At 40.7% G+C, this 21,881-nt stretch overlaps 1 protein-coding gene across 2 annotated transcripts in view; it reads left to right on the top strand.

Moving 5' to 3' along the window:
- Positions 1 to 21,881, top strand: part of BEND2 (BEN domain containing 2) — a 74,820-nt gene that overhangs the window by 10,174 nt on the left and 42,765 nt on the right. For both annotated transcript variants that reach the window (XM_060407399.1, XM_042242274.2), the window contains exon 2: positions 12,631 to 12,825. In XM_060407399.1, coding sequence (XP_060263382.1) covers positions 12,631 to 12,825 — 195 coding nt within the window. The remainder of the gene's footprint in view (positions 1 to 12,630; positions 12,826 to 21,881) is intronic.

Here is a 21,881-nt window from a genome sequence, read left to right as displayed (position 1 = left end):
TAGAAATTGCAAATAATGCTGCTATGAGCATTGGGGTCCATGTATCTTTTCATATTAGTGTTTTTGTTTCTTTGTTTCTTTGTTTCTTTTTTTTTTTTGTTTTAGTGTTTTTGTTTCTTTTGGATATATACCTAGGAATGGAATTGCTGGGTAATACTGTAATTCTATTTTTAGGTTTTTGAGGAACCTCAATACTGTTCTCCAACAGTGGCTGCACCAATTTACATTCCCACCAACAATGTACAAGGGTTCCCTTTTCTCCACATCCTCATCAACATTTGTTATTTGTGGGTTTTTTTTTTTTTTATGATGGCCATTCTGACAAGTGTGAGGTGCTATCTCATTGTGGTTTTGATTTGCATTTCCCCAATGCTTAGTCATGCTGAGCATCTTTTCATATACCTGATTGGTCATCCAGGTTGCAGTAGTTCTGATGAAGTTGAACTGTAGGGGTCACTGCTCTTTTGTGAGAATATTTATTTGTACCCTTCTCTGTCTTTTGGGCAGAGTAGGCATTTAGTCATTTCACTTCCTCTTCCCTGCTCACTTAGCTCTCCATGAACCAGGTTGATAACATGAACCTGTCAGGTGATGTGATAATTAAATGCAAAGATCCCATGACCAGCCTCTCGTGGGGTGCAGAGCAGTGCCTCTCAGCCCGGTACCTGTGAGAAACCCCTGGAATTCTAGAGCCTCAGAGCCTAGCTTCCCCTGACCAGGGACCTGGGGATCTCTGGGGCCCAGACCTGGGCACCAGTGTTTACAGCTCTCCTGGCATTGGTGGGCGCAGCCTGGGCTGGGTACGTGAGTGAAGACAATGAGCAATGCCTTGGCTGCCCTCCCCTGGGAGCAGTGGCTGGAGCTGGGCCCCATGCTCCCCAGCTTGCTCCTCCAGCTCCCTTGGAGACCTTGCTTTCCATCCCCCTCTCTGTTGTCTTCCAAGAGCCCTGCCAACCTTTCCTGGCTCTATTTTTCTCACCGTGGCAAATGCTGAGGTCTTTAGCTCCACACACTATGCAAGGAGTGGTGCCCTCAGCTGGTATTGTCACCTGTAGGGGACACTAAAAAGGCCTGGGACCACGAGTCTCTCTCCCTGGCTTTGCTGGAATACAGTTTTCTGTCACTAAAGGGTGAGGAAGGCTTTTTTTTTTTTTTATCTCTCCTTGCTATTCTTTGGAACTCTGCATTCAGATGGGAATATCTTTCCTTTTCTCCTTTGCTTTTCACTTCTCTTCTTTTCACAGCTATTTGTAAGGCTTCCTCAGACAGCCATTTTCCTTTTTTGCATTTCTTTCCCATGGGGATGGTCTTGAACCCTGTCTCCTGTACAATGTCATGAACCTCCGTCCATAGTTCATCAGGCACTCTGTCTATCAGATCTAATCTCTTAAATCTATTTCTCACTTCCACTGTATAATCATAAAGGATTTGATTTAGGTCTAGTGGTTTTCCCTACTTTCTTCAATTTAAGTCTGAATTTGGCAATAAAGAGTTCATGATCTGAGCCACAGTCAGCTCCCGGTCTTGTTTTTGCTGACTGTATAGAGCTTCTCCATCTTTGGCTGCCAAGAATATAATCAATCTGATTTTGGTGTTGACCACCTGGTAACGTCCATGTGTAGAGTCTTCTCTTGTGTTGTTGGAAGAGGGTGTTTGCTATGACCAATGTATTTTCTTGGCAAAACTTTATTAGCCTTTGCCCTGCTTCATTCCATACTCCAAGGCCAAATTTGCCTGTTACTCCAGGTGTTTCTTGACTTGGTACTTTTGCATTCCAGTTCCCTATAATGAAAGGACATCTTTTTGGGTGTTCTAAAAGATCTTGTAGGTCTTCATAGAACCGTTCAACTTCAGCTTCTTCAGTGTTAGTGGTTGGGGCATAGGCTTGGATTACCGTGATATTGAATGGTTTGCCTTGGAAACGAACAGACATCAGAACACCTGACCTGTCTCTTGAGATACCTATATGCAGGTCAGGAAGCAACAGTTAGAACTGGACATGGAACAACAGACTGGTTCCAAATAGGAAAAGGAGTACATCAAGGCTGTATATTGTCACCCTGCTTATTTAACTTCTATGCAGAGTACATCATGAGAAACGCTGGGCTGGAAGAAGCACAAGCTGGAATCAATATTGCTGGGAGAAATATCAATAACCTCAGATATGCAGATGACACCACCCTTATGGCAGCAAGTGAAGAGGAACTAAAAAGCCTCTTGAACAAAAAACCTCGAATAGCCAAAGCAATCTTGAGAAAGAAGAATGGAACTGGAGGAATCAACTTGCCTGACTTCAGGCTCTACTACAAAGCCACAGTCATCAAGACAGTATGGTACTGGCACAAAGACAGACATATAGATCAATGGAACAAAATAGAAAGCCCAGAGATAAATCCACACACATATGGACACCTTATCTTTGACAAAGGAGGCAAGAATATACAATGGAGTAAAGACAATCTCTTTAACAAGTGGTGCTGGGAAAACTGGTCAACCACTTGTAAAAGAATGAAACTAGATCACTTTCTAACACCGCACACAAAAATAAACTCAAAATGGATTAAAGATCTAAATGTAAGATCAGAAACTATAAAACTCCTAGAGGAGAACATAGGCAAAACACTCTCAGACATAAATCACAGCAGGATCCTCTATGATCCACCTCCCAGAATTCTGGAAATAAAAGCAAAAATAAACAAATGGGATCTAATTAAAATTAAAAGCTTCTGCACAACAAAGGAAAATATAAGCAAGGTGAAAAGACAGCCTTTGGAATGGGAGAAAATAATAGCAAATGAAGCAACTGACAAACAACTAATCTCAAAAATATACAAGCAACTTCTGCAGCTCAATTCCAGAAAAATAAACGACCCAATCAAAAAATGGGCCAAAGAACTAAATAGACATTTCTCCAAAGAAGACATACGGATGGCTAACACACACATGAAAAGATGCTCAACATCACTCATTATTAGAGAAATGCAAATCAAAACCACAATGAGGTACCACTTCACACCAGTCAGAATGGCTGCGATCCAAAAATCTGCAAGCAATAAATGCTGGAGAGGGTGTGGAGAAAAGGGAACCCTCCTACACTGTTGGTGGGAATGCAAACTAGTACAGCCACTATGGAGAACAGTGTGCAGATTCCTTAAAAAATTGCAAATAGAACTACCTTATGACCCAGCAATCCCACTTCTGGGCATACACACCGAGGAAACCAGAATGGAAAGAGACACATGTACCCCAGTGTTCATCGCAGCACTGTTTATAATAGCCAGGACATGGAAACAACCTAGATGTCCATCAGCAGATGAATGGATAAGAAAGCTGTGGTACATATACACAATGGAGTATTACTCAGCAGTTAAAAAGAATTCATTTGAATCAGTTCTGATGAGATGGATGAAACTGGAGCCGATTATACAGAGTGAAGTAAGCCAGAAAGAAAAACACCAATACAGTATACTAACACATATATATGGAATTTAGGAAGATAGCAATGACGACCCTGTATGCAAGACAGGGAAAGAGACACAGATGTGTATAACGGACTTTTGGACTCAGAGGGAGAGGGAGAGGGTGGGATGATTTGGGAGAATGACATTCTAACATGTATACTATCATGTGAATTGAATCGCCAGTCTATGTCTGACGCAGGATGCAGCATGCTTGGGGCTGGTGCATGGGGATGACCCAGAAAGATGTTATGGGGAGGGAGGTGGGAGGGGGAAAAAAAAAAAAGCCTCTTGATGAAAGTGAAGGAGGAGAGTGAGAAAGTTGGCTTAAAGCTCAACATTCAGAAAACGAAGATCATGGCATCTGGTCCCATCACTTCATGGGAAATAGATGGGGAAACAGTGGAAACAGTGTCAGGCTTTACTTTTTGGGGCTCCAAAATCACTACAGGTGGTGATTGCAGCCATGAAATTAAAAGACGCTTACTCCTTGGAAGAAAAGTTATGACCAACCTAGACAGCATATTCAAAAGCAGAGACATTACTTTGCCAACAGGGGTCCGTTTAGTCAAGGCTATGGTTTTTCCAGTGGTCATGTATGGATGTGAGAGTTGGACTGTGAAGAAAGCTGAGTGCAGAAGAATTGATGCTTTTGAACTGTGGTTTTGGAGAAGACTGTCGAGAGTCCCTTGGACTGCAAGGAGATCCAACCGGTCCATCCTAAAGGAGATCAGTCCTGGGTGTTCATTGGGAGGACTGATGCTGAAATTGAGACTCCAGTACTTTGGCCACCTCATGTGAAGGGTTGACTCGTTGGAAAAGACCCTGATGCTGGGAGGGATTGGGGGCAGGAGGAGAAGGGAACAACAGAGGATGAGGTGGCTGGATGGCATCTCCAACTCAATGGACATGAGTTTGGGTAAACTCTGGGAGTTGCTGATGGACAGGGAGGCCTGGTGTGCTGCGATTCATGGATTCACAGAGTCGGACACAACTGAGCAGCTGAGCTGAAATGAGCTGAAATGGTGAGGAGGCTCCTTCCTGAAAACCTGGGGCCTCGAGGATTTTCAGTCTGGATCCTTCCCATGGATGTCCTGAGATGCCCCCAGACCAGCTTCCTCCAGAGGACCTGGGTCACTAGCGAGGTGCCTGTCTCAGGGCCACTATGCATGGAGGCCCCGTGTTGTCATGGAGGTTAGAGGGTGCAGCAGAGGCCTCTGTCCCCCCAGCATAGATTTTTTAATTGCTTCTTTCTTCAGCTGTCTTATGTTTTCTATATCTGATCATATTTCACCTCATGCTTGATATTCTATTTAAATATTGTTTGGGGAAATAAGTTGATGTTCTCTTCCTAGGAAAAAATTTTTATTTGCTTATGCCAGACACCTGGGAGTGCTGAATCCCTAGATGAGATGAGACTGAGCTACCGCTGGTGTGGTTAATTATTGGTTAATATTGTTGTTGTTCAGTCACTCTGTCATGTCCAGTCTTTGTGACCCCATGGACTGCAGTGCACCAGGCTTCCCTGTCCTTCACCATCTCCTGGAGCTTGCTCAAACTTGCTCAATATTGTTTAATGTTGGATCACTTTTACTCTGAAGGGATGACTCTTTATTGTCCCCATCCAAGGGAGGAAGTGGTTTATCATCCCTGTTTGTTTGGTGGCTCCCAGAGTCTGACTTTGTCCCTCAGTTCAACAAAGCCAGCACTACTACAGCAAGGCCTCTCATCCTTTTATGGAAGAGCAGTAAATACCCTAGAGCAGAAGCCATCCTCTCAGCTGCTCACACTTCTCTAGTTTTCTGGTCTTTTCCAGCTCTTAGCTCAGTAATTGCTCATAATGTTAACTTTTTGATGTTCTTGAGACTATTTTTATTTTATTTATATTTTTAGCTTTAAAAAATATATTTTAAAAATTAATTTATATTGGAGTGGCAATCCACTCCAATACTCTTGCCTGGAAAATCCCATGGATGGAGGAGCCTGATAGGCTGCAGTCCATGGGGTCGCTAAGAGTCGGACACGACTGAGCGACTTCACTTTCAGTTTTCCCTTTCATGCAGTGATGAAGGAAATGGCAACCCACTCTAGTGCTTTTGCCTGGAGAATCCCAGGGACGGTGGGCTGCCATCTTGGGTTGCACAGAGTTGGACACGACTGAAGCAACTTAGTAGTAGTAGTATAGTTGCTTTACAATGTTGTGTTAGTTTCTGCTGTATGGCAAAATGAATCAGCCAAACATATACATATATCCCCTCCCTTTTGGACTTCCTTTCCATTCAGGTCACCCACAGTGCACTAGGTTGATTTCCCTATGCTATACAGTATATTCTCAGATACTATTTTTAGAACATTTCATCCAGCATTTTTAGTTGTCTTCCAGAATGGCTGCTCTGCAGTTCCCCTGTCCATTATGACAGGAAGCAGAACTCCATTGACTGCACTGGGTATTGATTAAAATACCTCCTCTTCTGTAGGATGGTGGCTCAGCTCTCACCTCAGCCTAGGTTGATGGTACTACCAGCATCTCTTCCCACTTCTCCCATGTCTGCAAGGTCTCCTGGGCACTACATTCTGCCCTACTTGGTCAGGTTGATGCAGCTTAGGTCGACTAGGAGGAGGAAAGCTAGCCTTAGGAGAGAACCATGGTAAGAAAGCATTTCCACCTACCATTCTGTGTCCCCGGATGGAGAAGAGGGGTCAATCAAAAGAATGGAGAGTTCTGAATAGAAATGAAAGTGAAGGGATTGTCAAGCATCTGTTGGATGTTCAGTAACATTCTAAGAACAGACATTGGGTCCATTGGGTAGTGGATCAGTCTGGATATACAATAAAGAGAAAAAAAATCACATAATTGGAGCAGAGAAAGTTTAATACAAGGATGTATTAAGTATAATGGTATATTGTAGTAATGAGGGACTGGCTAGTAAGAAATACAGAAAACTCTAACGAATATAGAAATAACAGCTATAAGTAACAAAGTAACAGTGACTACCTCTAGGGCTGACAGTGGGCCAAGAGGGCGCAACTATGACTGAATGATACAAATCATTGTGCTGCTGCGCTGGTGAAACTTGTAAATTGACCCTCTGGAACTTTCCAGAAATATGCCCTGTAGGGTAAAACTTGTTCCTTCTGCAATCTGTCTTCAATACCTCCTACTGAGAGAAGCTTAAACTGTGCTATTGGCAAAGGGAAAAATTAAGGGTCCATATCCATTTTCACAGAGAAGACAAAAGGGTGAATGTGAAGTTGAAAGGGAACACCAGTGTCAAAGTTCAGAAAAAATAAAAAAGTAAAACCAATGAATCACTGAGGCAGTAATTAGTGAAAGTTTATTTTGCACACACCAAAAGGACATTTTGCAGACCAGAAGCACTGAAACTAAAACAATTTTGGGGAATAATTTGTTTCACCTATGATTTTCAGAAGCATAAGCAAGAAGTGAGCCAGGTGAAGTTAGCCTCACTTGCCTTGCAAAATAAACTAAATTAAGCTTTGCTTGTGTGACTAAACTGGTTTTGTATGCTCAGGGAATTTTCAAGTCTGGTCTCCGTTGTGTTTGATTTTAACACCAGCATACTGCATCCTTTCTATCACTCAGCTTCCTTGTGCACCCTCTTACACATATTTACACTCTTGTACTCCCAGGAAGCAACTCTACGTTTCTACCCAAGGAGATAGATCCTTATTTCTTACAAGTGAAGAATCTCTTACCCTTCCCCCCAAATGACAAGATGTACAGTGCCAAGAGTCACTGTATAATTGCCCTGATGAAATGAAACCAAAATTCCAGGCACTGTGCTGGGTGATCTATATTTTATAACATTTAATTCTTAGAACCTTGGGAGGGAAGTACCGTTTAAATATAAAGAAGATGTGGTGCTTTTCTTCTGGAAGTTAGAAAGAGAGAAGAATGTCCACAGAGATTTCTGTTAACAAGCAAAGTGACAAGTGCTAACAAGAGTTGACAGGAACCCACTGTGGAATCCTAGAGAAGAAGCTACTAGTTCCTTACCAGGGGGCTGTAGAAAAGGCTCTTGGTGTAGGTATTATTAGGACAAATGTCCTTCTGGAACAGGCTTCAAGGGATGTGAGAGTTCCAGAAGCAATTGAGCAGAATAGAATAACAGGGGATGGGAGCATCTGCTATGGGGCAGGGAGGTGTGGGCCTGGGTGTGGATTGGGGGGGCAATACCTTTGTTCAAATCATAACTCTGCCACCAGCTTTGGGGTTTTGAGCAAGTTAATGAAACTCTTTAAGCGTCAGTTTTCTCATTTTTACTATGTGACAGTAATACCAACTTCTTAGTGACTGGCATGTGGAGAGAGAAAGAAAGAGAGAAAGAAAGGAAAGAAAGAAAGAGAAGTCACTCAGTCGTGTCCGACTCTTTGCGACCCCATGGACTATAGCCTACCAGGCTCCTCCGTCCATGAGATTTTCCAGGCAAGAATACTGGAGTGGGTTGCCATTCAGCACTCGGTATATCATAGCTGTTATTACTTAGTGGAGGAATGGTGCGCGCACATGGCTGTTGGAAAATAGCAAGTAAGGAGCGGTCCAGCTAAAGGGCAGGGTGGCACAGATGTGTGCTGTGTGCTAAGTCACATCAGTCGTGTCCGATTCTTTGCGACCGTATGGACTGTAGCCCACCAGGCTCCTCTGTCCATGGAGATTCTCCAGGCAAGTATCCTGGAGTGGATAGTCATGCTCTCCTCCATGGGATCTTCCCGATCCAGGGATCGAACCTCCGTCTCTTATGTCCCCTAAATCGGCAGGCGGGTTCTTTACCCCTAGCGCCACCTGGAAAGCCCCCGGCACGGGTTTAGTGGGCCTTATTAAAGGCACATTTTGAAAGTTGGATTATTCCCAGATTTGTACCCAAGCTGGTGTTGAATATGAGTACAAAACCCGGGAAACCTTAGACAAAGTCTAAACTTATATCTCTTACATTCTACAAGCTTCCTATGGTGGAATTACCCTGGTGGCTACCAGTTCACTTTTTTTTTTTTTCGTATGTGTTGAAAAAGTACACTGAGGTAGAAAGGGAGGGAGGCAAACCGCCACACTTGGCGTTCTGCGTGGTCTCCCCCCTCCCCTGTTGGGGAGCCAGGCACTACTGCGCAGCCGTAGAAGCTTGGGTGGTTTGCGTACGTTGGCTTCCGCATCTCAGTTTGTGGCAGTTATTCGGTGAGGCAGGTCGTGTTGAGGCAGCAGCGCAGACACCCAGCCCGGGCATCCCGCACCACAATGTCCGACGAGGATGGTAAGACGCCCCCAAAGCTGACCCCCACTAGCTTTTTCCTCTCCTTACCTGGTTCGGGGAAAGGTTATGATACGGTTTGAACCCAGTCCGTTTAGACGGTTGTGTGGGCGACCACGGGACTGACTGCGTACTGGCCAGGGCATGACTGGTTATGGCCTCTCGGCTTCAGTCCCATATTGGTCAGGTACGCCCGGGGCTAGGGTATTCGAGAGGCTCTAGCTGGTCCTGGGGCTTTTGGGGTCCCAGGGTTCATGGTGCCCCAGGGGTTAGAGGTGATCCAAAGCTTGTGGGTTCACAGGGTTGAAGGGTTCTGGGGCTTTTGGGGGTTCTGGGGCTTTTGGGGGTTCTGGGGCTTTGGGGGTTCTGGGGCTTTGGGGGTTCTGGGGCTTTTGGGGGTTCTGGGGTTCATGGCATCCCTGAGGCTTGAGGCTATCTGGACATAATGGAGTCCTAGGTTCATGGTGTCCTGGGGCATGATGTAATCTGGTTCATGGCTCCCGGGGCATGCAGTGGGGTACAGGTTTTCTGGTGTCCTAGGGGCTTAAGGGGATTCTGGGGCTCAAGGCGGTTACAGAGTTCATGGCATTCTGGGGCGGGGGGTGGGTGGAGGAGATCCTGAGGTTTTCAGGTCTCTGGCGTTTATGGTGTCGTTGGGACTTGAGGTGATCCCAGAGGACGCCGATTCTCATGGCGCCAGCACGTGGTGAGAGCCAGCCTCGTTTCCGGCGTGAGGGCGGCAGTTATTTCCAGGACCTCTAGTGGCGGTAGAAAAGTCTCAGTCTTCACCGTGCCAGAGGGTGGGCCACCTCGGTTGTTTCCCGCGCCCTCCAGAGGGCAGTGTGCCACACTGGCACGCAAGCAGTTCTGTGCAGTTGTAGTTTTTTATTTTGAACTTCATTGCAAGGCTTCTGGTGCTCGCGCCACCAACAGCTGCAGAGCGTGGTGCGTTGCACAGGAAAGTGATTTGGCTTAACGGCTGGCGCACTCCTGGGAGGAGAGGATTTGCTTTGCTTGCACAGCAACCTCAAATTGTAGCAGTGCTTTGGGGGATGGGGTGTCTGTCCTCCCGCCCCCCCCCCCCCCGCCTCTCCAGGGATGCCAGAACATTATGGGCTTTTGAGATTTAGCCACTTATTTTTTAAGTACTTCGTGCTGACTTTCTGGAACAAGTTGATCCTTTATTCTTTCTCTGTCATAGAGGGTTGGGGTCCAAGAAGGACCAAGACTTTCAGCCATTATGTAGACTTTTAAAAAATATTACAACTTTATTATTTCCTTTTAGATTTGCATTTCACTGAGGTAACATTGGTTCGTAATATATGTTTCATGTGTGCCTTATATTTCTACTTCTGTATACCCTACAGCATACTCAGCACCAAAATTTTATGTGGAATTTTGAGTTTATAGAATTGACAAGCTAGCCAGTTGATTCATTATAATATCTTTTGCGATTGGGGCAAAGACAGATTGGGCAGCCTCTGTTTTATGGTAAATATGCAAATTAGGAGAAAGAAAATAAAGATATGTGTATGGAGAAATCCCAGCACAGAGTGCATTCTTTGCTTCAAGAGGGCAGATGCAGGAGTCAGAGAACACTGCATAATGTGAGGACCGTGTAAGGCAGGGGAACCCTCCTGTGTGAGCTCCAGGACCAACCCTTCTGTGTGAGCCAGCTGTATGGGTTGAGCATGGTTTGGTAGAAAAGGCTAGTAAGTGGGGGATAGCGTCCCTCCCTCCTCTACCCAGTTTTCTATGAATTAGGACTGCTCCCAGGTTTTATAACAGGAGGTGGTCAGCTGGTTTAATGTTTACAAGTAGAGCTTTTACAAGCATTTTTTGTATGCATTGTTTTATAAAGCAGGGCGTGGGGTCAGTTCAGTTTCAAGCCTGCCTGTAGCAAATGCAGGGTGACGGGACACAGTATTGTCATCCTTTGGGATCAGGTGGGCTTCCTAGTCTCTAAAGTTTGATTGAGAGAGTAGAAGGACTGCTTTGTAGAGTCCTGACAGAAGATTTAGAAAGCGATTGTTTTGATGCGCATTTTTGCTTAAAAAAAAAAAGGGATGATCTGGCCATTTTTATCTGTCCTATTTAGTTGTGTATATTCTGTGTATATTCTTTGCAGTAGGCTTCCCTGGTGGCTAAGACAGTAAAGAATCTACCTGCAATGCAGGAGACGTGGGTTCAACCCCTGCATTGGGAAGGTCCCCTGGAAAAGGGAATGGCAACCCCTTCCAGTATTCTTGTCTGGAGAATTCCATGGACTGAGGAGTCTGGCAAGCTACAGTCCATGGGGTCACAAAGAATTGGGCATGACTGAGTGACTAACACTTTCACTTTTCATTTTTTGCAGTAGTTGTCATGTGAAAGCCAGGTTTCAGCCCTCATCATTGTGAACTATGTGTTACTTGATAAATTCATGGCAACTTAGTTCCTTGTACCTTGGGAGCATAATCTTCAAACTACTTTTAAATGTTATAGTGTCTTAAAAATTGTCTGTGAAGGCTATGCATATACCTAAAGAAATTAATTGGAATTTTGCAAATTAACTGAGAAACCATAGTGGAATTGTCAATTGCTTTACTCATACTAGTTTGAAAGATCTGTTGATGTACAAAAGCTTATCTTAAAAATAAAATTTCAATTGCCTTTGCTTTTGTTATTTTCTTTTGATTTTGAAGTCTAAACTTTATTGTAGAGAATCTTAACAAAGAAATCTAATGAAGATAATTTTGCCACCCAGAGATAGTGACATAGAGATAACCATTGGTATGTTTCCTTCTGCTCTCAAAGTTAAGATTATGCTGTATTTTTCTGCTTTGAATCTTTTTGCTCCTTTAAGATTATTTCACAAGCATTTCTAATATTAATAAATGTTGAAAATGTTCTTCTCATTGGCAATATGCAGTTCTGTCATATGGAACTACCATAATTTATTTAACCAATTTTCTTTGGTTTGGATACCAGGTAGTTTCTAAAGTTTTGTTTTATTTCTATGAGGACTATTAAGTAGATAGAGTTCACTGCAACTCTCCAAAACCAACCCCAAAGTTTTATGGATGACAAAACAGAGGCAAAAGAGTAGATGTATCTGGCCCACAGTTCATACCTCTGGATAGCTAGAGAGCCTGAATCGTAACCTATACCACGTGACTCCTAATTTAGTACCATTTTCACACCACCTTACACTGGTTCATTACTTTATTCTAGTACTTTGGTCTATTTGAAATAAATATACTGAATCCAAAATATGCAAGGTAAATGTGACCTACAAGTTAATACTTCAAGCTTAAACATGTTCTTTTTTCAGACCAACTTTAGGAAACAAGAAAGCTCATTTATATATTTTACATTTTGTATTCATTAAAATACAAAGTTTGCCAAGTTTATATTTCACATGTAGTTTACTTGTAGTCATCTATTTTACATTTTTTGAGAGTCAATTTATATTTAATTTTTGATAATAACATTACTTTTATATGTTATTTCTCTATTATTTAGTATCTTAAAGATTATATTAATTTTTAGAGAACAAGTTTGGGAATTCATGGTCACCCCAGAGTGTGGTTGTATAATCTCAGTTGTATCATTTAAAACTTAAAAGGATATCACTGAAGACAGTACATGGGCCAGGTGGTCTAATTTCTTAAAGGAGAAGAAATTTATTGCTCTATAGAACTGAAGTTCCTAGAAATAATACTATTTGTGTTTATGTGTATATATAAGCTTTATACTAAGCAGTTGATTTCTTAGTTAAGTTGGCAATGATTGGAGATATGAAAATACTTAATTTTTTTCAGCTAAAATGTTTTTTAAACACTCCATAACTTTATAAGGTGGTTTTTGCTAGAAACTTTTTATTTAATGTGGCATCTAATCTACATATTCTCTTTGCTTCTTCTTAGATTGTATAGTTTTATCTGTTGGAGAAGACAGTGATGATGATGATGATAATGATGGTGCTGCTGAAGTTGTGGTAATACAAGACTTTGATACAGATATTACTGAGGACTCACTTTCTGATGATGAAGTGTTGCTTCTACTAACAGATTCTGAAGATGACAGTGATATCCCTGAGGAACTGCCTGAACTTTCATTTGGTAATTTTGTTAAATTTCCTCCTGTGGGAAATTTTGATCCCCAGTCCCCATTTCCAGTAATTGCTTAAACATTCCTCTCACTCTTACCTTATTCTTTATTACCAGAAGGCCAAGCTTTGTGGTAAAAGCACAGTGTTTACTTGTGCTTGCATTTTCCATTTATTTAAGCTCTGTCATGTCTCCTTTTCTGTTTTTGTTCTATGGGGACTGGGGAGGTAGTCTTGGAAAGCACTGGGGAGAGTATATTTTGTCTCTGAAAAATTATTTATATCTGGCAACTAAAATTATAATGATTTGGTGGCAAAGCTAAAACTGAACTTTTGGGAGAAATAGCTTGGGTCAAGAGTCCATGGAATAGATGACATGATTTTCTATGTTGAAGATCTCAAAGAATCACCAAAAAAAAAAAAAAAAAAACTCCTAAGCAATTATAGCAAGCAATTATATAATTAATAAATTAATAAATAGCAGTTATAGCAAGATTCTCAGGATAGAGGTTAATATCAGTACCTTCCCTGTATACAAGCAATAAACATTTGGAACTTGAATTCAAAACACAGCATTTTATTTACATTAGCACCCAAGAAAACATCCATGGAAAGTAGAATCCTGCAACCAGAACTCTAGCTACTTGTCCTTCTAGTGGTTGCTTTTCAGCCACAATCACAAGGAAATGGGAGACTCATTGCCTCCTCACTTATACACAGAGCCAGGAGACATTAACCCCTTGGGAACATCCCTTCATTAACTATGACAGTATGCTCTCCTCTGTTTGCATAGAGCATTGAGTTTACTACTCTTTAAAACATTGAAATATTGCTGCTTTGATTGAGGTCAGCAAACTTTTTCTGTAAAGGGCCAGATAGTAAATATTTTAAGATTTGCAGTTGTAAGGCCTTTTGTTCCAACTACTCAGCTCTGCTGTTGAAACATGAAAAGAACATTATATTAGTAGATGAGTATATGCCTGTATTTCAGTAAAACTTTATAGATGCTGAAATTTGAATCCTATAATTTTTCCATTTCATGAAATATTCTTCTTTTGTTTGTGTTTTTTAAAATTTAAAACTTAAAAATGTGGGGAAAAAGCCCTCAACTAAAACCATTTGTAGCTCCTGTGCTACATAAAAACAGGCAGTAGGGTGGGTTTGGTCTGCAGGCTGTAGTTTGCCAACCCTGGTCTAAATGATGCCAGAAGTCATCACTTTTTTTAGTTCTGGTTTTAAAATTATATACAAAACCAACAGGATGCTTTCTTAGTGTATTATAAACATCAACAATAGCCCTCCTTAGTGTGGAAAGAAATAGAGGAGAATTTTCAGTTGTGGATACCCTTTTACCTATCATTTCTGTTTCTCAGAATTTATCCCACAGAACTACTTGCAGAAGTGCAAGACTGTTCAGCCGTGTTCTTTGCTAGAGGAAAAACTTTAGAAGTAACTTGAATATATATGAGTTAGGGACTGGTTAAATAGATTATGCATGGCCTATTTGCATGATAGGAAACTGAGAAGCTGTTAAAGTGATTGTAGTATACCTAGAGGTTTGTGTTTGGAAAGACCAATACATGTTTAGTAGAAAAAGGAGGTTGCAAAGCAGTACTTATAGTTGGATCCCTTTTATCTTATCTAACTGAAAGAAAAATTTAGGAGATTTCAAAGAAGGTGGCTAAGTAGTTTTCTTATTGTGGTAAATTATATATATTTATAATTTTAATCATCTATAAGTGTTCAGGGTAGCATAAGACAGCCTAATTGTTGTTGTTCAGTCGCCAAGTTGTATCCATGACCCCATGGACTGCAGCATGCTAGACCTCCCTGTCCCTCACCATCTCCTGGAGTTTGTCCAAGTTCAGGTCCATTGAATTGGTGGTGCCATTCAACCATCTCATCCTCTGTCTCCTCCTTCTCCTTCTGCCCTCAATCTTTCCCAGCATCAGAGTCTTTTCCAGTGAGTCAGCTGTTCGCATTAGGTGGCCAAAGAATTGGAGCTTCAGCTTCAGCATCAGTCCCTCCAAAGAGTATTCAGGGTTGATTTCCTTTAAGATTGACTGGTTTGATCTGCTTGCTTTCCAAGGGACTCTCAAGAGTCTTCTCCAGTACCATAGTTCAAAAGCATCGATTCTTATGGTGCTCTGCCTTCTTTATTGTTCAGCTCTCACATCTGTACAGACCATAGGTTTGACAGAGGAAATCTGTCAGTGCTTCCACCTTTTCCCTTTGCCATGAAGTGATAGGACCAGATGCCATGATCTTAGTTTTTTTTTTTTTTTAATATGTAGTTTTAAGGTGGCTTTTTCACTGTCCTCCTTCACCCTCATCAAGAGGATCTTTAGTTCCTCTTTGCATTCTGCCATTTGAGTGGTATCATCCACATTACTGAGGTTGTTGATATTTTTCCCAGCAATCCTGATTCCAACTTGTAACTCATCCAGCCCGGCATATCACATGATGTCCTCTGCATATAAGTTAAATAAACAGGGTGACAGTTAACAGCACTGTTGTACTCCTTTATTAATCCTGAACCAGTCAGTTGTTCCATGTAGGGTACTAGCTGTTGCTTCTTGACACGCATAGAAGTTTCTCAGGAGACAGGTAAGATGGTCTGGTATTCCCATCTCTTTAAGAATTTTCTGCAGTTTGTTATGATCCAGACAGTCCAAGGCTTTAGTGTAGTTAGTAAAGCATAAGTAGGTGTTTTTCTGGAATTCCTTGCTTTCTCTATGATCCAGTAAAGATTGGCAATTTGATCTCTGGTTCCTTTGCCTTTTCTAAACCCAGCTTGAACATCTGGAAGTTCTCAGTTCATATAATGCTGAAGCCTAGCTTGCAGGATTTTGAGCATACCCTTACTCGCATGGGAAATAAGTGCAATTGTCCAGTGATTTGAACATTCTTTAGTACTGCCCTTCTTGGGAATTGGGATGAGGATTGACCTTTTCCAGTCCTGTGGCCACTGCTCTGGGTTTTCCAAATTTGCTGACATATTGAGTGCACCACTTTAATAGCATCATCTTTTAAGAGTTTAAATAGATCAGCTGGAATTCCATCATCTGTACTAGTTTTATTAGAAGGAGTGCTTCCTAAGGCCCACTTGACTTCACAGTCCAGAAAGTCTGGCTTTGAGTGAGAGACTATACTGTCATGGTTAAGATCATTAACCACGTGGTTAAGATCGTGAGTCATTAAGATCTTTTTTGTACACTTTCTCTGTGTATTCTTTCCATCTCTTCTTGATCTCTTCCGCTTTTATTAGATCTTTACGTTTCCACCGTTTCTGTTCTTTGTTGTGCCCATCTTTGGATAAAATGTTCATTTGATATTTCCAATTTTCTTGAAGAGTTCTCTAGTCTTACTTTTTGTTGTTTTCCTCTATTTCTTTCCATTGTCCACTGAAGAAGGCTTTTCATCTCTCCTGCTATCCTCTGGAACTCTGCATTTAGTTAGGTGTACCTTTCCCTTTCTCTCTTGCTTTTTGCTTCTCTTCTTTTCTCAACTATTTGTAAAGCCTCCTCAGACAATCGCTTTGCCTTCATGCATTTCTTTTTCTTTGGGATGGTTTTGTTGACTGCCTCCTGTACAGTGTTATAGACATCTGTCCATAGTTCTTCAGGCACTCTGTTTACTAGATCTAATCCCTTGAATCTGTTCCTCACCTGCACTGTGTATTCATAGGGAATTTGATTTAAGTCATACCTGACTGACCTGCTGGTTTTCCCTGCTTTCTTTAGTTTAAGCCTGAATTTTGCTATGAGAAGCTAATGATCTCAGCCACACTCAGCTCCATGTCTTATTTTTGCTGACTGTATAGAGCTTATACATCTTTGGCTACAAAGACTGTAATCAATCTGATTTCAGTTTTGACCATCTGACGATGTCCATGTGTAAAGTCGTCTCTTGTGCTATTGAAAAAGAGTGTTTGCTATGACCTATGCTTTCTCTTGGCAGAATTCTGTTAGCCTTTGCTCTGCTTCATTTTGTACGCCAAGGCCAAACTTGCCTGTTCCTCTAGGTATCTCTTGACTTCCTACTTCCAATCCCCTGTGATGAATAGGACATCTTTTTTTTTTTTTTTTTTGGTGTTAATTCTGGGAAGTCATCTAGCTCTTCATAGAACTGATCAACTTCAGCTTCTTCAGCATCAGTGGTAAAGGCATAGTCTTGGATTACTGTGATGTTGAATGGTTTGCCTTGGAAAAGAACTGAGATCATTGTGTCATTTTTAAGGTTGCACCCAAGTACTGCATTTTGGACTGTTTTGTTGATTTATGAGGGCTACTCCATTTCTTCTAAGGGATTCTTGCCCTCAGTAGTAGATATAATGGTCATCTGAATTAAATTCGCCCATTCCTGTCCATTTTAGTTCACTGATTCCTAAAATGTTGATGTTCACTCTGCCATCTCCTGTTTGACTGCTTCTAATTTACCTTGATTCAAGACGTCCCTGGTGGCGCAGACAGTAAAGTGTCTGTCTACAATGCGGGAGACCCGGGTTTGATCCCTGGATTGGGAAGATCCTCTGGAGAAGGAAATGGCAATCCACTCCAGGACTATTGCCTGGAAAATCCCATGGACAGAGGAGCCTGGTAGGCTACAGTCCACGGGGTCGCAAAGAGTCGGACACGACTGAGCAACTTCACTATTCACTATTCACTATGGACCTAACATTCCAGGCTCCTATCCAGTACTGTTCTTGACAGCATCGGATTTTACTTTCCTCACGTATCACATCCACAGCTTAGTGTCAATTCCCCTTTGGCCCAGCCACTTCATTCTTTTGGTGATATTAGTAGTTGTCCTCCGCTCTTCCCCAGTAGCATGCTGGACACCTTCCAACCTGGGGGCTCCTCTTTCAGTGTCATATCTTTTTGCCTTTTTATACAGTTCATGGGGTTCTCACAGCTAGTGTACTGGAGTGGCTTGGCATTTCTGCCTCCAGACAGCCTAATAGCTCTGGTTAAGATTTTTAGTATAATGTTGATAGTGGTGAAAGTGGGCATTTGTCTTGCTCCTGATTGTAGGGGAAAAGCTTTCAAGTCACTCACCACTGAATGTGATGTTAGCTGTGGGTTTTCATAAATACCATTTATGTAGTTGTGGAATTTCCCCTCTGTTCCTGATTTTCTGAGAATTTTTGTAAGAAATGGTGTTGGATTTTGTCTGATGTCTTTTTGGCATTAATTGATATGATCGTGTTTTTTTCCCCTCTTTATTCTATTAATGTGATGTGTTACATTGATTGGTTGTCTTATGTTAAACCAACCTTGCATTCCTAGGATAAATCCCTCTTGGTCATGGTGAATAATTCTTTTAATATGCTGTTAGATTAGACTTGCTAATATTTTGATGAGGATTTTTACATCTGTATTCATAAGGGATATTGGCCTGTTTTTCTTTTCTTATGTCTTTATCTGACTTTGGTATCAGGGTAATTTTTAAATTTTTTGGAAGACTTTGAGAAGGATTGGTGTGTTAATTTCTCCTTAAATATTTGGTAGAATCCAGCATTGAAGTCCTCTGGTCCACACCTTTTCTTTACTGGGAGGTTTGTGGTGATTGATTTAATCTTTTTACTTGTTATAGATCTGTTGAGATTTTTTTTTCCCTTGGGACAGTTTAGATAATTTTTTAAATTATAGGACAGATTATTTTCTCACATACCAGCATCAAACAATTTAGAAGATATATAGGGAAAAAACCCCAACAGATAATGGCTACAAATAAATATTTAAAATTGTAAGGAATAAAAAAATAGCAGAACCTATATGAAAGGAAAGCACATACTTTACTGAGTGTCATGTAAAAAAGCTTGAGTAAGAGACACAAAGAGACAAAAGCTTGTGGAGAGACACAAATTTTTCTTGGTTGAGAAAAAAATACCCTAGTGTACCTTTAAAAAAACCTTGGAAAACCTATTTAATGGACAGTTGGTTATTTACCATATCAAACACACAAAACATTTAAAAGTACAATTATGAAATATTATGGTACTAGTTTTGAAGTAGGGAGCCAGATTTAATACAATAGGAAGATCATAAACAGAATAAAGAATTTAGAGTTAATATACTATAGTATATTAATACGAATAACATATTACATAGCAAATCATGCTGGTATGAATGGTTAACTATTAAAAATGGGGAAGACCACTTGATTTTGCCTCACATCACTCTTAAATAATTTCAAGATGAATTAAAGAGCTGAATATGTAGTAAATGGAAGTATGGAAGACTAGATGAAAGCATAGTTGAATGTTTTTTTCTAATCCTTGTGGAAGATTGAGTATAGAAGCAGTTCAAGAAAGCACAAAAATATTAATGAATTTGATAAAGTTAAGGACAAATAACCCCTCCCTATCTCACAAACTCAGACCTCAAAAATCACATCAATACCTGGGAAAAGTATTTCCTGAAAATATGCATTTTCCAGAGTTACTATTCTTAAGATAGCAAGACATCATGCAAATCAAACAGGAAACACTGAAACTCTAATAGGGCAATGAGCAGAGGACATGGACATGGAAGATAACAAGTTACAGGACAAAAAATCTTAATAGATAGAAAACATCTATTCAACTGCATTAGTAACAAGAGAAATGCAGATTAATATGGGATACAAAAATGAGATAAACTTTCATCTATCAGATTAGCAATTTTTACATGATTTGTTTTAGTGTTAATGGAGAAAACAATTGCACTACAGTTTTTATGAATGTAAATTAGTGTAACCTTTTTGGACATTTTGGCAGCACCTGTCAAGAACCCCTGAAAGAATCATAGCCTTTCACCTAGGGATTCTTCTATATATCCATTATAAGGAACTACTCAGAGATATACATAACTATTTACATTTGAATGTGTATACATCATTATAGCAAAATAGTGAGCAACTGGAAGCTGTATTAATGTCTGGCAACAGAAAACAGATAACATAACCTGTGGACATACACATAATGGAATATTATGCAGGCATTTAAAATATCTAAAAATTACAAATGGCATACAAAATTGCTCAGTGTACAGTATGGGTCAAACTACTAGATAAAATAGAGAGTAAAAAAGAGAAAAGGAATTGTATTTCAGGGTTATGATATTTATTAGTGATAGATTACTTAATTTAGATTCTGAATTTTTTATAAAGAACTTAATTTTAGGTTGACTTTTTATAGAAATCTATCACATGCAAAAATATGCACAAATCATAAATATACAGCATAAAATTTCAAATTAATTCACACATATAACCAACACCCACACTAAAAGATAGAAGGTTATGAGCTCCCCAGAATAAGCTCTCACCTCCCTTTCAGTCAGTACTCTCTTGCAAGGTAGTGCTATCCTGATATCTCTCACCATCGATTATTTTTGTCTGTTTTTAGATTGAGCTTTAGGTCAGTCAAATCATACATTATCCTTTTAGGTTCTTGGATCCAATTCTACTGAGTGTGTTGGGGCTTCCCACACAACATGAAGCAATTCTTGGACACCAGCAGGGTGTCTGAGAATTCAACTCAATTCTAACACTGCCTAATGTAGATAGTGTCAGATTCCCCAGGTTGAGATATCAGTCTTACAAGACTGCCTCCCCATGCCCATACCCCAGTTGCAAGCCCAGGTGCTTCTGATTGACTTGCTACAAATCAGAGGTTCCCACAGCCTGCTGGGGTTCAATTAATTTGCTAGTGAGATTCACAGAATTCAGAGAAAGATTTTACTTACTAGAATAACGGTTTATTATAAAAGGGTATAATTCAGGAACAGAGAAATGAAAGAGATGCACAGAGCAAGGTAAGGGGAAAAAGGCATAGAGCTTTCAAGCCCTCTCCTAGCTCCACTCTGCTCAATATCCATGTGTTCACTAACCTGGAAGCTCTCTGAACTCTCTTTGAGATTTTATGGAGGCTTCATTACAGATTCATGATCAAATCATTGGACATTGGTGATTGATTCAACCTTCAGCCCCTCTCCCCTCCTGGAGGTTAGGGGAATGGGACTGGAAGTGCCCATCCACTAGTCACGTGGTTGGTTCCTCTGGTGACCAGCCTCTATCCTTAGGTGATCCAGAGACATTCCAGAAGTAACCTCAATAACATGACAAAAGATATCTGATCACTCATCACTTAAAACATTTTAAAGATTTTAGGAACTCAGTGGTAGAAACCAGGATAGAGACCAAATATATATTTCTTATTATAAATTCATGATATCACAACTATATTCTCTTTTGTGTCTAGCTTTTACTCAGTGCTATGGTTGTGAGGTTCATTCTCACAGTGTATAGCAGTAGTTGGTTTATTCCCACTGCTGTGTAGTTCTTTGTGTGAGAACACTACAGTTTAATTATGGGCTTCCCTGGTGGCTCAGAGGTTAAAGCGTCTGCCTCCAATGCAGCTTGTATTAGTCAGAAAAAAAGCAACTAGTTTAAAAAATAAAAAGTGAGGTTTTTTAAAGTGAGGTTATAGCTCAAATTGGAGGTATTTCATAATTGAATTTTCCCCACAATATTAGTCAGCATTTATCTAACTTGAGAGTCTTTATCTCCTTTGATTTCTTGCTTCTGAACCTTTGTTCATGACTAGTATCTCTACTGTAGAATGAAAAGGAAATAGGAAAAGAGATGAAACTCGAATCTCATCATTCTGCCTCTTATTACTACTCTGGCTCAGGATGGATAAAGGGTATTAACTCTCTCATGAACGATCCTCCCAGAAAGATATGCTATAATAGCATTGCACTCAGTGTCTTTTTCTGGTTGCAGAGATGAATGACTCAACCATAAACGAGCCTTCATAATTCTAGAAGAGATTTTGGCTTATTTTTCACATGCAGTTATTTAGGTTTAATATAAAGTTTAACTATGGAAGCAGTCATAATTTTAGCACTGAGATGACCTTAGATGTAATTTTGCCCAGTTTTTCACCTGTCAGCGAAGAAGCTGATGTCTTAGTGGTCTGCCCAGGCCACACCATGATGGAGGCCCAAGCTTGAAGAGACTCCTGACTTAAATTTGGAGGCCTGCAGCCTCCCTGAGTGAAAAGCCTCTGAGCTCCTTGACCAG

The sequence above is a fragment of the Ovis aries genome, chromosome X (genome assembly GCF_016772045.2).
Source record: "Ovis aries strain OAR_USU_Benz2616 breed Rambouillet chromosome X, ARS-UI_Ramb_v3.0, whole genome shotgun sequence".
Lineage (NCBI taxonomy): Eukaryota > Metazoa > Chordata > Mammalia > Artiodactyla > Bovidae > Ovis > Ovis aries.
The sequence above is the reverse complement of the archived record's forward strand: the minus strand, read 5'-3'. Positions and strand labels throughout refer to the sequence as shown.